The following is a 17,894-nucleotide window of genomic DNA, read 5'->3' as shown; positions in this document are numbered from 1 at the left end:
TTTAATCACCAGAAAGAATGTGTAAAATTCCCTCGTTGCTCATTCCTGGGTTTCTTATCTACCTCTATTTTCTATATGGAGTGAAGAGAGTGACAAGAAAAACAAATGATTGTTTTAAAAGAGCTGAATATTAATCTGTAAGAAGAAAAGAACTGAGCTAAACTGAGGTACTCAATTTAAAAAGTATTAATGGATTGTTCTTGGTCAGATATGTGCACTTCTACATATTTGTTTTTCTTAAAAACTTTAATTACTTGATTAATCGTCAAAACAACAGGTAGATTGTTTGGTTAATAAAAGCATTTTACTACTGGGCAGTATGGTTCAACATGGTATGATTACAGTTCTCCTTAATTGCAGTTTCTATGTGTCAGTGGAAGTTTGCAAGTAGGAAGCACTCTGATATCTTTTTATAGCTTTCCCCTACAAGGCATAATTTAACTTCATTTTCCGATCTTCAGCAAGCTGCTTAGAGGAGCCCATGGTTACTGAGTGCTAGCACAAAGTTTGAAGAGCCTGTGTTTCCCATTGCACTACAGAATAGTGAAAGAAGGCAGGGTTCTGTGGAGGTTGTGTGGTGGTCATGTGGTTTCTTGTAAATGCTTTTTGTAACCAGCTAGGAGTCTTTCTATTCCTGTTTTAGGATTTTTCACCAACTCTTCCATGTAGAACTCTGCTAGTTCTATGATGTTCTTGGGCCACCTTGCATGCACAGCATGTTGAAGATCTACCCACAGATTTTTAATGATGTTCAAGTAACAGCTGTTTCAAAAATCTTTCCAAATCCTTTAGCTTACATTTCTCGAAGCTGACATATTTTTGGCGTAGTATCTGTGCCCTTTGTAGAAGCCAGTCAGTTTCTTGACTGGCTTTCTCGCATTTGCTTTCAAAATTGGCTGAAATTTAGTGGAATCCATTCTTCTGTGTAATAATTGCTATGCCACTGGATGCCACTCAACCCTAAAGCATAATAGATCCATGCTCATTTTTAACAGTTGGCAAGGTGTTCTTTTTATCAAATGCTGCCCTTTTTCCTCCAAACATACCTTTGTTGATTCCAGACGTTGATTCCATGACTCCAGACATTGTCTTTTGTGGTGAGGTCACTCTTACATGCAGATCAAGCTGCTTTGCTGTCATATGGGGGTTTTGCTTTGCTCTTGTGGACAGCATACAGACAGCTCTATCTGAGAGTTGTCTTTATCTTCCACATATAAAAGCTTTAGTGCAAGACTCAAATGTCACATCACTCGTTGCTTTATCCAATCACTGGCATCCTCCTGTCTATAAAATGATTCGGCTTATGTGCCTGTTTTTCTGCTTTGAAGTGCCAACGTTTTGATGTTCCCCTCTTTCCTCCCCATCACTACGTGTTTGTTCCCCACCCAGTTGTTGAGAGAGTATGCTCCACCCCTGCCATCCTTGTGGATCCCGCTGGATCTGGAAGGGTCTAGATGTTCCAAGACCTGGGCTGATGATGGGGCCTAAAACAAATCATTTTAATTCCTAATAATTGCTATCTTTCAAATTGTAAAATCCTATTGAGGGTTAAAGTTTTGCCTTCTTTCACACTCACCTCTTGAGTCCTTCTGGTAGAACTTGCCTTGCTGTCCAAAGTAACCCCCTTAACTGCCATTTCCCAATGGCATTTGACAGTGAAAACTGCTGAAAGTGCTTTGATAACTTTTAATAGCCTTTCCCTGCTTCGTAGGCATCAGTAATGCCATTTCCAGATCGTATTATGAGTGAATTATATTCCTAGTCATACTGACAAAAAATCTATACATTTTAATCTGTTAAATCATATCAAAGAAATGCAAAAACAGCCATAAAAATCAGGTTATTAATACAAATGATCAGACTAAATAGCAGAAATAGTTATGGTTTTGCATCAAGCTTAAAGAACTAACAGGGCATTCCTTCAACAGTCAGAACAATAAGAGTTTTATTAGAATATTATTCCAGTTACACCTCTTTTACATGATGCACTTTCAACCTGAAGTTTGTATGTACAGGATCTTACAGTGTACTAGAGCTCACAGTTCCTGTGGTAAAGGCAAAGTCACCCGACAGATTATTAATCCATCAAACGAAAGTCACATTCAAAACAGCCTATTAATAATCTGAAGGTCAGATGACGTTTCTCAACTACAATCAAAGAAAGAAACTGAAGGCTGTTGCCAAAGTGCTGTTGATTTCACAAGAAAGTAGATGTTAGGGTAAGTCCCCACAAATGCGGATACATTACTGAGAGAAACCTACTCTAGATAAAGCCCACTCCTAGCTGGAGATCCTCTTTGAACGCCTAGAAATCTCTCCAGCTCAGTGTCGATCCTACGGAGATATGCTACAGAGCGAAGCAGACAAGCAGATGCTCTAAAACCAGATATGAACAAAGTGTAGCTATTTAGAGGCAAAGAACTGACTCAGTATTTTCATCTCATTGGCATCATTGTTGGATATCCAGTAATGATTTCGGTAAGATTAGTGTTTAGCTGTTTCAGATTGAAAGAAGACAAGTGTGAATGTCGATTTCAGTCAGAAGTGGACAAACTACACTACTGATTTATTGATCAAACCGCAGTATTGATCTATTGACTCTGCATTGAAATAAGCAATGCACAGAATCTGCTTGATTCAAATGTGTACATTATGTCCTGTCATATGTGAGTTTATCTGACCTCTCTGTGCTTGCTGTTCTTTCACAGTTTTATAAAATATTGGCCTAAATCTCATTCAACCTGATGAGAAACTTTGTCAAATGCTACATTTGGAGTGGACTGTAGCACCAAAAATGGTTCTTCTATGGTTACGATGTAAAGTTTGTACCAACAGAAGAATTCTTTTTGGTGCTACTTAGAACCATTTGCATATAGGTTCAACAGAGAAATATATGCAATACATTCTCCATCTGAAGAACCATTTCACCATGCAAAGAACCATTTAAACATGTGTACCCCAGCTAGCTACAGCAAAATCTAAAATTACTTTTATTGTCTCTAGTTATAATAAAAAAAGCTACTCAGTGACAAAAATGTGGTAAGACCAGATCTCAGATCTTTAAATCCCAATGGAAAATGGCTAAGCCATGGCTGTATATGAGTTCTTACTGAGTAATTACGATGTATAGTGTCAAATATCATTCTTATAGTCAAAATACTTGTAGTACTATAATATGTCTCTGTAATGTCCATTTCCACATTTTTCCTTCTAGGCCTTCAGAGAACGCACAAAGTCACTATGAAGTTAGCAGATGATTCAGTCTCTGAAATTTCCTGTAGCTGTAAGAGAGAATAAGGTTACACAACAAAGCTGCATGCAATCTCTGCGATTTGGGCTGCAAATTTGGTCTGACAAATGAGGGGGACCAACAGTGGAAAGCAAAAGCCTACATACTGCAACAAAACCACTGCTGTGGGAACTGTATGGAAAAATGTTATCAATAATACTATGTAACTTTTGTACCTATCATCCCAACCACAAAAAAATATCTTGCATAATTCGGAAAAGTGGGGTGGCCATGACTCTCCCATCCCCTGTCTCATCTTTCTTGTGTGCTACAGTTTCTCATTAGCTTGAGTAACGTTTGCCTCTACAGCTTGTCCAACCTAGCAACAGTTGCTACTAAAGAATGCTTTTTTGGAAGGAGCATGGAGAGGAAACTTATAGCAAAAAACCTTGCATGACAAGATTCTGACAGTAAGTTCACTAAAAAATATCTAATATAATCAAAATAATTTTTTAATTGTAATATGCATCCTTCTTTGTAGTGTCCACATGAATAAAATACATTGCATCAAAAATATTTTATATACAACACAGTTTACTTACTTTTAAATTTACTTATTACAGTCCAGTGGAGAGTCTTCAGCCTTCTAGGCCTTCAGAAAAGGCCTAATCATTTCTGGGAACACACACATTTGTTTGTAATTCATTTTTATTTCATTTTCTTCATGATATTTTAATCATTATGGTTGTATTTGAACAGAGTTTACAACAATACTACACTTTCATTATTAAGTTTTGGTTGGTAACAAAAGGTTTAGGCTAAAAACTCAACATAACATTGTCCAACCAGGATGGTATCTAGGTAGATTCAGTTAAGTGAGCGTTCCCATTGGTTAGGACTTTAGAAACCGAAGGCTTCATACGACAAATAAGCCGATAAGATAATTAAGAACTAAAAGTGGAATAAACCAAATTTTGATTTACAATGGGTGGGGCCATTTCATAAGAAAAAAAAGTCACTATAGGCCTTCTGAAAGTTCTAGATATCTCATTGATGGAATATTACCAGGTTCCAGTTAGTTGTTAGGAATGGAAAACATTTCCATGTACAGCAGTCGGCAGACACTCTTATCCGGAGCGACTAACAATATGATCAGTTTTACACAGGTAGGCGAAGGTAGTGTTAGGAGTCTTGCCCAGGGACTCTTATTGGTGTAGTGTAGAGTGCTTTCCTAGACAGGGTACTGAACCCCGTGTGATACCCACTACACTATACCAACCACTAAAACAATGATAGCAGCTCTATGCCTGGATACTTTACAGACAGTCAATATAAAACTACTTCATATTATGCAAAATATGTGTTAATGTACATTGCAGAAGTGTTAGCTTAGCGTTAACAGACTATTGGATTCCAGAAAGGTAAGCAGAAATAAGAGTTATTGTGTTTTTTTTCTCATTTTTTGACCATGTTTTGACATTTATGTCCCTGATAGTCACGGTTTGCAGCTGCTTTTGATCATAACTGTCCTGGTGTAATATACGTTATTCATGTGGAGGTGATGTACACATTTGAATCAGGTAAATTCAGGTTTTTATGTCAGTGACTGGTTTTAAGAAATGCTAACTGCTAACTGGTCATTAGCATTCAGTGGTGCAAAGGCATTCTTAAGTCACAGCCCAGTAAAGACAAACACAGACGAAGTCATCATCACGTATAAAGTTGATATTCCAGTTCCTGTCTAAATATTGAGCTATTGGGAAAAATTTGGAGCTTCAAGTAAATAAAGAGTAGTTCTGAAAGAACAAGGCAAAGAATGATCACAAAAGAAGCAGTAGGCCTACTGTGCCAATCCAATTTGCTCTCTGAACTAAGTAAATACATTAGCAATTCAATTTGAGTTATATGTAGCTCAGCGCTAATTGAATAACATGAGTAAACATTACCAGAGGAGTCATTTCACTTTTATATAATACACGACGGCCCTTCATACGTTCAGCTCTTCTGACATGTTTTCCTTCTGTATATAGAGTTGTTTATCATATCTCAATATATTTTCACTTAGGAAAGAAAGAACATTGCACAAACCCAATAAAACTTTCCTGATTTGTCAAAAAGATAAACCTCGCTCTACTGCGTCACATTCTGTCTTCGAATTCATTGAAAAATTACTCTCATAGAATCATAGTAAAATAAAAAATATATGCTTCCTTCCTTGTAGTGTCTATTGCAACAAACATAAAGGTGTCAGGATTTAAACAGATTGATTCAGTACATTAAATACGAGTTATAAAACAAGAGTACATTATCTATGTTCCATAAAAGTGCTCGTCTATGTTAACAAATCAGTTTTCAAGTCAAATATTGAACAAACTACTGGAAATTAAAAAAAAAGACGAACATTAAAGAGTAATCAGTAGTGAATTGTGTTTGTAGTGTGTCTTCCGTGACTGTCCAGGCAAGCTCTTTTCTCCTGGATTAAGCCAAAAATGGGTCCTCTTTGAATGTACATTCACCATTGTTCCATAAAATCCACAATGCGGCCTAATCTAGGCACGAAAAATACCATCCCTACATGAACGAAACCAGGCCGCTCAAGTTTCATTGGCAACATAGGAAAAGACCTCAGGTCTTCATAGTGCAAATGGGCACGACGATGACCAATATCACAGTGCAGGCCGCCGCGGCGATCAGAGCACCAATCTTGCACACTTTAGCTCTGCGAAACTCCGCCTCCTTGCGCTTCAGCAGCGAATCGTAGCCTGGTGTGTAGATGTCCTCCATCCAGTACTCCAGATTGTTGGGATTGAGAGACTCCTGGGTCTGTGGAGAAAGAGAGGGGGGCATTGTGAGGCTGTCTAAAGGGGAAGAATCGCTACTGTGGAGTGGACTTTAATCTTTTTTTTCAGAGTATCCACAAAATGAAATATATACTACGTATATTATTTACGTCTATATAATATCAATACTACATATAGGTACTAACATATATAATATGTGATGGTGTACATGGATCAGCCATAACTTTAAAACCACTTCCTTGTGTCTACATTCATTGTCCATTTTATCAGCTCCACTGACCATATAGGAGCACTTTGAAGTTATACAATTATCTAGTCCTACAACTGTAGGCCATTTGTTACCCTGTTCTTTAGTGGTCAGGATGCCATAGGACCACCACAGAGCAGGTATTATTTGGGTGGTGGATCATTATATATATATATATATATATAAAACATGTATTTTTCCACCTCTTCTTTTATTGTGGCATTTATATATGTTGTCATCTTTGTGGAGAGGTCTAAATTGATATGACATCACTGGGTTCTCAGCCCATCATTGCTCCCTAGCAGTTCAACCCCACAGAGTCACATATTTCACATAGAGAGAGTCAGCAGACTGGCCATTGGTGGCCTGCAGAAAGAAGTTAACTCTTTCAAGACACATTTCTCATTGCAAAACAGAAGTGGCTGTTTTTTCCACCACAAAACCAAGACCTGACCCATAGCAGAACCAACTGAACTAATGGTTTTAGTTCTAGTTCTTTATTATCTATTTGGGGATAATAACTGTAACACCTGTTATTAACAAATGGATTGTCTGTTCTGTCACTTCAAAATACCTAATATGGCTAATGAACTACCTCACTGTGATATGAAATAATATAGTGCACAGTGCTCACACAAATATAGCTTACATTAGCAAACTTTTTACATAGTAATAATTCTAAAAATATTAACATACCCTTCAAGAGTTTTAATGGCTCTATATAGAATCATGAACCCTTAGTATGGTTAAAAGGTGCTTGTAGCAACAGAAGAACCCTTTTTGGTGCTGTATAAAACCATCTATAGCACATTCTTCATCAACCTGAAGAAACTCTTCACGATGCAAAGAACCCTTTAATCATACAAAGGGTTCTTTGAGTGTTTATGGTTCTATATAGAACCATTGTCTTTACTACAAAACACTTGAGGAATCATCATTTTAAGTGTGTAGTGAATGTAGTGGAACTGTAAACGTACTGGAACTGTAATAAATTGTGATTGGTTACCAAAGACAAAGGAAGATACTTCTGAGCAAAATAAAGTGCTGTGCTATCTTGAGCAAGAACCAAAAAACCAAAAAAGTAGAACCTTCAGTGCTGGTTTGATGACCAATGTAAGCACAGACAAACACAAGCACTCTAAACAGATCACTGACGATACGTTAGGCAAGACAGAGTTAACGTTATTAAGGCCTCTAGTGGGAAACAAAGGCCGAGGAAGATGAACGGCTCTCTTGTCCATTTGTCAAACCCAACCTCAGAGAGATTTCTGAAGTAGCACGTTCAGCTGTGATGGAATTCTTCAGCTGCCCACATATTGCCATTTTAATTGAATTAGGAGTGATAAAGCAAAGACGAGGAAATAAAGTGGAAAAGAGATGGAGCGCAAGAAAGAACAGAGGACCCAGAAGTGTGAAATGACTTCTAGAGGTCAAGCTCGGAATATCGCTTGAATGAAAGATGGCAAGGCTGAGGAAGAGAGAAGTGGGGAGGGAAATACAGCTTAAAATGGACAGATACAAAGAGGCAAGCAAACAAATCCATTTACATTTGACTTACGTTCTGTACTCACAGGTTCGAGTCTGCATTTCGGACATTTTTTGTTTTTTATGCCAAAAAATGCACAAAATTTTCTATCTGATATTCAAATCATAGCGACGCATCTCCTCTTCTACTTAAAATCACCAAAGTGGTATGAACTGAATCTACACTTTCCGCACACTTTCTACACTGTTTCATTAAGCTTCTACTTCGCTTTAACCTGGTTATGAATACATGCATTGTTGTTCATGTTTATAAGTACACAGAGATGGGAACAAGTTAATTTGCAGGTAAGAAGTAATTGTCTTGGTCCTCAAGTCCTGAGTCAGTACAGACAAGTCTGAAGTCAAGTCCCAAGTCCTAATCTTCAAGGAAAGTCAGCTAATTTAAGGCAATTTCAACACAGAATACTAAAAATTATGATAATAATAACAATAACAACAACAACAATAATAGTAATAATAATAAAAGTAATAATAGTAATAATAATAGGAAGAAGAAGAAAAGTAATATATAGCACTTTTCATGCCAGGAGAAACTCAAAGTGCTTTACAGACAGGTGATAAAACCTAGTTATACAAGAAATTCTAAGTATTCATTTATAATCATATAAGAAAACTCTCTTTAATTAAATATCAATTATATATCAATATCAAATTAAAAGCTAAATATCACAAGATGCAGAGTTTTAATTAAATGCTGAGCTAAAGAGATACCGTTTTAGATGCTTCTTAAAAGTGAGCACTGAGCTTGACTGTCTAATAAACGGTGAACTGAACTCTGAACAGTTTAGAAGCAGAAAAACTGAATAAATGAATAACTGAGTCTCTCCATGTTTTCTGTATTTTACAGAAAGTGTTTTTAGAAGGCCAGTATCTGCAGATCTAAGATCACAGGCTGGAACATAAACAGACACTCTGTGATGTAAATGCTGCTTTAAGGTCATTTAGAGCCTTAAAAACTAGTAGTAGAACTTTAAAATCTATCTGAATGATACAGACAGACAGTGCAGTCCTTTTAAAACAAGAGTGAAATGATCTCTCATTTTTGTTTCTGTTGGGATGCTGATGTATTTTGCATGAGCTGTAAGGGATGCATTGTTTTCTTAGGATATCCAGTGAGAAGATCATTACAGTGATCAACTCTGCTTGTAACAAATGCACTAACAAGTTTCTCTGCATCGTTCTGAGATAGAAATTTAGTGATATTCCTTAAATGACAAAAAGTTACTTTAGTGACTGTTTCCTACACACCCAGGTTTCCTACTTCAGATTTTTTTGTGATTTAATCGTGGAAAATTTTGCAACACCCATTGGTAAATAAAATACAAAAAATTAGTACATGGGTAACCAAGACAGACATTGGTATACACAAAGAGTGGTACAACTACTCTTGAAATCATTTTCAAAGTACTATTAAACTTAATAAAATATATATTTGAAGATAACAATTTTTATGATTTTTGAGAGCACTGGGAACAGGATTCAAAGAAAAACTAGCTCAGCGCTAAAACCATCTCAGTAAACTAAAAAAAGCTACAAGTTTTAATTGAATTTAGATGACCAAGCTGAAGAAAGTTTACAGAAAAGGAAGCAAAATGATTGTGAATGATGAAGCTGAGGTTGACTACTTCAGATTTTCTGTTCCACCTTAAATGGTGCAGGAGTCAGGGGCCAAAATATAACTGCTGCCCCATTTAAGGTGGAACAACAAATTCCAATATGAACCTAGGGAATAATAGGTAACTTTATCTGTGTGGTGAATGTTGCACTTGTTTTACTTGCAGAAGCTGTCAAACTCAGTCAAACAGAAAGAGCTGTGTTTCTTTTGTTTGGCTACCATGAGGAGAACGGTCAGTTCACCTGGTGAGTTTCTCCAGTAAGACTGGAGCTCAAGCGCTGAATGAGGGCTTATTGAAGCTTTGCTTGTTTCCAGCTTATGGAGGTGAACTAGAACCGTAAACACTTCAACTTGTCTTCCGAAATAAAATAAACCAAACATAAACACAGAAAAAGACATTTGACGACACTGCTGTATATCAGATTTATGGCAGGAAATGATCCATTCACATAAAATTGACCAACTGTGTAATAGTCTGCACTTTGGGTCTCAAGTCTTTCTGAGTTATGAGGCTCAACTCTGAGTTGAAGTTCAAGTCATTGGTGTTCAAGTCAAGGTTGAGTTGCTTGTCTTTCTTCATTTTCAAGTCATCAAATTTGAGTCCTAGTCATAGGACTCAGGCCACAGTAAGTGCAAAGCCAAAAGACATAATGTGTGTAAATTTGAAGTGGGTCCTGGAAACAAATGCAGAGTAAGAATGAACATATTTAGTGGTCATCATATGGCAGATGGAAGTATAGAAATGTTCCTCCTTCTTTCTGCTTTTCAATTTCTTCTAGTGTTGTTTTCTAAGCCAGAGCTGTAATAAAACATGGCCTCAGCCTCCTGATTGATTGGCTCGCTGTAAGCTTCATCTCTGGGAATGCTTGTTTCCCACTGCTGTCTTTGAGCCTGAGTAAATTCATTGCCTTCTCCAGAATTCCACTCTCCTTCAGAAAATCTGTTCTCCTGGGGTCAGCCCATTAATTGGCCACAGAGGAAGCCTTTGAATGTTTGCATTTTGTGTCCTTGCATAAGGGCACCGTTACTTTCTGTGGCTTTTAATTATAATCACGTTAATGTCCAGGTTGCTAAAACCATGCTAATGAGCTAATAGCAGGATGGTGGAGCACACTATTCAGAACATCTGCCTTGTTTTGACGTGAAGAATGTCAGTTTGAATTGACAAAAGAATGATTTGCAGACTTAATTGGTGCTACAGGATGTACTGACAGGCTAAGCCCACTCTTGCTCCAGGGGCTTCACTTCTAAAATATTCCATGTATGGACACTGATGGGATAATTGGTCTTCATAAATTCTAAACAAGTTCAAATGAGCAGTAAATCAAAACAGACTGTACGTTACTGCTTCACATTATGCCTAAGAGCATGCATTAACTCCCTTAAAATCTCAGGCTTATTGCATACAAAGGCGTTTCTCCAGTTAAAAGATGAAAATGGAAATACTGATTGTTGGTACAAAAACTCAGAGAAAGTTGCTTTATGAGAAACCTGGTTCTCTGAGTTGAAATACCAAAACCAAAGTACAAAACCTGGGTTTGATCTTGGACTCTGGGCTCTGTTTTATCCTGCATGTAAATGCAGTCACTAAAGTAGGTTTCTATCATTTGAGAAATATCACTAAAGTTCAGGCTTTTCTATCTCAGAGCAACACAGAGAACCTTGTTCATGCATTTGTTAAAAGCAGAGTTTATCACTGTAATGCTTTTCTTACTGGACTTCCTAAGAAATCAATCCATCCTCTACAGCTCGCACAAGATACACTATATTGCCAAAAGTTTTCACTCACCCATCCAAATCATTGAATTCAGGTGTTCCAATCACTTCCATGGCCACCGTTGTACAAGATCAAGCCCCTAGGCCTGCAGACTGCTTCTACAGACATTAGTGAAAGAATGGGTCGCTCTCAAGAGCTCAGTGAGTTCCAGCATGGTACCGTGATCGGACGCCACCTGTGCAGCAAGTCCAGTCGTGAAATTTCCTCACTACTAAATATTCCACAGTCAACTGTCAGTGGGATTATAACAAAGTGGAAGCGACTGGGAACGACAGCAACTCAGCCACAAAGTGGTCAGCCACGTAAAAATGACAGAGTGGGGTCAGTAGAGGTCACCGACTTTCTGCAGAGTCAATCACTACAGACCTCCAAACTTCATGTGGCCTTCAGATCAAGAACAGCATAGAGAGCTTAATGGAATGGGTTTCCATGGCCGAGCAGCTGCATCCAAGCCTTATATCACCAAGTGCAATGCAAAGCGGCGAATGCAGTGATGTAAAGCGCCGCCACTGGAGTGGGGACGTGTTCTCTGGAGTGACTAATCACGCTTCTCCGATGGATGAGTCTGGGTTTGGTGGTTGCCAGGAGAGCGGTACTTGTCTGACTGCATTGTGCCAAGTGTAAAGTTTGATGGAGGGGGGATTATGGTTTGGGGTTGTGTTTCAGGAGCTGGACTCGACCCCTTAGTTCCAGTGAAAGGAACTCTTAAAGCTTCAGCACCAAGAGATTTTGGACAATTTCATGCTCCCAACTTTGTGGGAACAGTTTGGTCTGACCTCAACCCAACACAACACCTTTGGGATGAATTAGAGCAGAGACTCCCAGCCAGGCCCAACATCAGTGTCTAGCCTCACAAATACGCTTCTAGAAGAATGGTCAAAAATTCCCATGAACACTCCTAATCCTTGTGGAAAGCCTTCCCAGAAAAATTCAAGCTGTTATAGCTGCAAAAGGTGGGAGAACATCATATTAAACCCTATGGATTAAGAATGGGTTGTGCCTCAAATTCACAGGCGTGTGAAGCCAGACAAGTGAATACTTTTGTAAATAGTGTACATCAGCATCCCAACAAAAACAACACAGAAAGATCAGATATCTCCTGCTTTAAAAGAGCTGCACTGACTGACTGGATCGCTCAGGATAGATTTTAAAGTTCTGCTATTAGTTTTTAAGGCTCTAAATGACCTTAAAGCACAGCTTACATCACTGTCTGTCTGTTTATAATCTTAAATCTGCAAATACTGACCTTCTGAACACCTTCAGTAAAATACAGAAAACAGAGAGAGACTCATTCAGTTCTTCTGCTTCTAAAATGTGGAGCTCAGTTCACCTCTTATTAGCCAATCAAGCTCAGTGCTCACTTTTAAGAAGCATCTAAAGACGCATCTCTTTAACTCATTGAATTAAAACTCTGTATCTTGTGATATATATAATTTAATTTGATCATTTTCTTCTGATTCTAAATTTATACTTAGAAGCTCTTGTATTAATGTTAAGCTTTATGTAAGAGATAAGCCATAAAAGAAATAATTTAAGATCTTGTGAATAATAATTACAGTAAACATTCCATTAAGCACTGTATTTTATTAACAGTTACCAAGCAACAGGTCAGAAAATACTGTTGAAATGTTTTTTAAAGCAGCACTGTGTAATTTACTCACACTAACATATGTCTATCCGTAAAGCCTTACACTATCATAGGCTCAAAAAAAAAGGCCGGCTTGATATTTCGGTCTCAAATGCAAAGTCAGCAATATATTGATGAACATCGTCATGTCAGTGGATAAACTGCACATTTTGATTTCCTAGATCACATTAAACCTGTTATCAGATCTCAAGAAAGCCTTATCAGACTTCTAGATATGTCACCGACTGTGAAAATAAGTCGTAGTCTAAGCAGGTTTCATGTAGTTATTAGGAGCTCTATCTCTTCCCTATTCAAGCTCAATTATGCTAATATATCTGTTATAAGCTATTCATGTGAATTGCCATCAGCTTAGCATTAACACTCTACTACAAAAACTTAGGACTAGCAGAAATTTGCATCATCATACGCACTTAAAAAAGACGGTTCTTCAAGGGTTTTCAGCAAAGAAAATGTTTCTATACAGAACCATGAACAGTGGAAGAGCTCTTTGCATGATTAAAAGCTTCTCTGCACCTTTGAAAGCATTCTTCAGATTGATGCAGACAGATGGAGAATGTTTTATATATGGTTCTATAAAGAATGTTTTTTAAAAGGTTCTAGATAGCAAAAAAGTGTTCTACTTTTACAGCCTTTTTCAGAACATCAACAGCATTCTCCATCAATCTGAAGAACCCTTTCTTGATGCAAAGAACTTTTTAATCATGTAAAGAGACAAGTGTGGAGTTTGGATGTTCTCCCCGTGTCTGTGTGGGTTTCCTCCGGGTTCTCTGGTTTCCTCCCACAGTCCAAAGACATGCAGTAAGGCTGACTGGACATGCTGAATTGCCCCTAGGTGTGCGTGACTGTCTGTGTCTGTCTGTCTGCCCTGCGATGGACTGGCGACCTGTCCAGGGTGTAGCCTGCCTTCCGCCCGAGGACTGCTGGGATAGGCTCCAGCACGCCCCCATGGATGGATGGATGGAGAGACATTTTCTGTACTAAAAAACTATTGAGAAAAAAAAACATCTTTTTAAAGAATGTAGAGGTGTTTCTTGAGTTTCATGACCCAAACTGAAGGCCTAGCTCTACTAGCCACGGTTCACCATTAAGGAAACAGCAAACACTAAATGCTTCTTCCAATGACAAATGGTGGCAAATGACTCCCCTCTATACAGCATATTTACATATACGTCCAAATAAGTATTTGTCAGTAGAGTTACTCTGTGGTAAAAAGCAAACTGTGACAAGGAGTTTGAATTTTACATCATTGGTTTCTTTGGTGAGTTCTTTGGTGAGCGACAGTGAAGGTGGAGCAGTTTGGAGATAAAGCCAGAGAGGCCAGGTTGAGATGGTTTGGACATGTGTTGAGGAGGAATAGTGGATATATTGGGCAAAGAATGTTGGAGATGGAGCTGCCGGGTAGAAGGAGAAGAGGTAGACCTCAGAGAAGGTTTATGGATGTAGTGAAGGTGGACATGGAGATGGTTGGTGTGAAAGTAGAGGAGGCAGTGGATAGGGCAAGATGGAGGCAGCCGAAAGGAGGAGAAGAAGGTTTCTTTGGTGAGTTTATTTGCAAGTTGCTATGCAAAACTGTGTATTTAGAATTTAATCTGATTACTGAGTCACTCATGTAGCTCCACAGTTTTCTTTATCAGATTACTGGAGCGCTTATATGTTACACCAAAATCAGATTTTCTGCAATTATCAGATTATTTTGATGTGTGTAGCCATATGCGTACAGTACTTTGGTACAGTTTAATGCACCCAACAATTGCAGAGAAAATCTATTTATCTGGGCAGCACAGATTTATTTGGCAAGTACAATGCTGGTACAAATAATATCATTGAAAGACGTAGTTGTTTTACACATGTCAGTGTGTTCATTTAACCTCTCCTCAAGGAAGCCTGGCATCATTTACAGTTTTTATCCAAAATCTTTGATTTAATGGATCATTATATTAAATCAAGTGTGCTAAGGATGGAATTCAACCACTTTTTACAAGCAGAAACACACTCACTACTGAAGGTAAATAATACTCATTTGTGTCTTACAATGGCTTAGAACATGGCTCAGCCAATCATATTTCAGAATCTGTTTTAAAGCGATGGTGCTAATGTAGCCCTAGTGGCTACTTAGCAGTGCTGCAGTACTCAAGCAAAATAACAGGAAGTAACACATTACTTCCAAAGGTTTTTAATCTAGATCTTGAAGAAGCTAAATTGGCAGGCAATTTGTTTCCTGCTTCCAACACAACTCCATCTACCTGCAGCAGTCTGATTACCTGCCTCAGGTGTGCCAGGATTTGGAATGAAACAAAGAAAGTGCTTTGGCCTGAGGCTGAGCTGGCAAGCTCTGTTATAGAAAATAACCCACATCCTTGGAATGAGGCTTCTTTGGCTGAACTGAGCTGGTGAGCTGGACATTTCATAAAAAATTCTCGCTTTACTTTTCATGAATACATTCAATGTCGTCCTCAGTGTCCAATGTTCTTACACTTACTGTTGGTTGACATTGAGCATGCAATCTATACGAATTTATACTATGTGTTCCCACTTTCTATTCAAGTACCATTAATATCAGCAGTAATATATCACAAATTCCTAAAAATAAAGGTGCCAAACAGGGTTCTTTGAAGTGAGGCCATAGAACAACCAATTCTTTCAATTGACGTTTTGACCATTGACCACAAGATCTGAATCTATTGTCCTGAATGCTTGGTTGGCCTCTCGGGAACAGTGTCACAACGGTTCAATTCATTTTTGGTTATAGGCTAACAACTCCCAGTTATACATTCGCAGCCCTTCTGATGATCAATACTCTGTAGACAGACTGAGCAGCTGTGTGTCAGATATTTCTCAGTGGATGAGATATTTTTCTGCAATTAAATCATGAAAAAATATTCAGGAAATACTCACAGAAAGCTGCTTTATGAGAAACGTGGCTCCTTAGCTTCATATACCAAACCTGAGGTATGAAACTTGGGTGTGATCTTAGACTCTGGGCTCTGTTTTATCCTGCATGTAAACACAGTCACTGAAGTAGCTTTTTGTAATCTGAGAAATATCACTAAAGTTCGGCCTTTTCTATCGCAGAGTGACGCAGAGAAATGTATGTGTTAGTTACAAGCAGAGTTGATCACTGTAATGACCTTCTTACTGGATGTCCTAAGAAAACAGTACATCCTTTACAACTTGCTTCAACAAAAATCCAGCAGCATCCTAACAAAAACAACACAGAGATCATTTCACTCCCATTTTGAAAGAACTGCACTGACTGCCTGTATCATTCAGGATCGATTTTAAAATACTGCTACTGGTTTTTAAGTGACCTTAAAGTGACCTTAAAGCTCGGCCCACATCACAGAGTGTCTGCCTGTTTATGTTCCAGCATGTGATCTTAGATCTGCAGATGCTGACCTTCTAAAAACACCTTCAGTAAAATACAGAAAACTTGGAGAGACTCATTCAGTTATTCTGCTTCTAAACTGTGGAGTTGACCTTTTATTAGACAGTCAAGCCCAGTGCTCACTTTTAATAAGCATCTAAAAATGCATCTCTTTAACACACACACACACACACACACACACACACACACACACACACACACACACACACACACATCATCTAAGCCACTTCTCCTTCTGGGTCACGGGGGGGTGCTGGAGCCTATCCCAGCAGTCCATCTCTTTAACATAGCACTTAATTAAAACTCTGCATCTTGTGATATTTATCTTTTAATTTGATCTGTCATTTTCTTATATGATTCTAAATTAATACTAATAATGTCTTGTATTACTGTTAAGCTTTATCACCTGTCTGTAAATCACTTTGAGCTGCCACCACCATGAAAAGTGCTATATATATATAAAAAAAAAAAGAATTATTATTATTATTATTATTATATTGTCACAAGGGCACCTTTTCCACGCTCTTAGCAAAAACAGTTCGATATAGTACAAAAAGGGTCATTTGAAATTTTTGGGTGCTATATAGAAACTTTTTTAAAAATCTTTTTAAAGAACCATATGCAAAGAGAGAAAAGATATTCAACCATGCAAAGAAGCATGCACTCAAATGACTTCCTTACGTTGCCACAGTTCTAAATATAACCACTGCCTTTACTGAAAAACCCCTAAAGAACCATTTCTAAGGGTGAAGGTCAACAACTCCATGAAGCCTTTCTTTCTTTTCATCTGTCAAAAGACACAGCAACTTGTCTTACTGACAACACTTCTCACAAAAGCACGAAGCATCCTTGAAAGCAAATGTCCATGTTTTTCAACTCATTTCAAGCTTGACCCTCCCTCTGCACATCTCCAGAAACAGAAAAGCTATTAATTGCCAATTATACTCCGCAATGGAGAAATTGGCTGGTTTGATTCCAAATATGCAGCTCACTGGAAACAGCCATTAGTGTAAAGAAGTGGTCTCTGCACTTTCCTTATGTTGTTGAGCATTTTTCACCCCTTTTTGTTGTAGTTTGTCTTGAAAATTTCAAAGAGTACTTGAAAAAGATTGAATTATGTGTAACAGTAATAGCACCATAGCAGATTCTCCAAAGAACTTTCAAAACCAACTTGCTTGGCTTAAATAGATTTTTCATTATCTATTATAACAATGTATTTATAATCATATTGTCCTATGCTGATTAGAAGCTGTACTATGTAAGATTGTTGAATTATTACTGAGTCAGAAGACAAAAAACAGCCTAAAATAGGGTGAGTGTGTCCTGCTGTGAGTCGCCCTGTAAAGCCTGAAATATTACTATAAATCTCAGTGGCATTGTGTCGGGAGATTTTAAGAGCAAGTCAAACGTCTTTACTATTAACATCACTTGCACACAAACATCACAAAAGGCATGTTGCATGCAATTACATAGTTCCACCACAGAGGTCTCCAAATCCCCACAATGGAAATAGTGTAGTTAAAATAATCATACTAATTATAACCGATCATGTATATAGACTATTCTACCAATTTATTTTATAGAAGTATTTTTTCAGTTATCATGGTTTTATACATATATATGTAGGAATTGCTTTTACTAAAGAAG

At 37.9% G+C, this 17,894-nt stretch overlaps 1 protein-coding gene across 1 annotated transcript in view; it reads right to left on the bottom strand.

Moving 5' to 3' along the window:
• Positions 1-1,923: 1,923 nt before the first annotated feature.
• minar1 (membrane integral NOTCH2 associated receptor 1) overlaps positions 1,924-17,894 on the bottom strand; it is a 38,388-nt gene continuing 22,417 nt past the window's right edge. Inside the window, exon 4 of the mRNA XM_017699563.2 lies at positions 1,924-6,052. Within this exon, the coding sequence (XP_017555052.1) occupies positions 5,855-6,052 (198 nt within the window). The 3' untranslated portion in view covers positions 1,924-5,854. The remainder of the gene's footprint in view (positions 6,053-17,894) is intronic.

Source organism: Pygocentrus nattereri, chromosome 15 (genome assembly GCF_015220715.1).
Source record: "Pygocentrus nattereri isolate fPygNat1 chromosome 15, fPygNat1.pri, whole genome shotgun sequence".
NCBI lineage: Eukaryota > Metazoa > Chordata > Actinopteri > Characiformes > Serrasalmidae > Pygocentrus > Pygocentrus nattereri.
The sequence above is the reverse complement of the archived record's forward strand: the minus strand, read 5'-3'. Positions and strand labels throughout refer to the sequence as shown.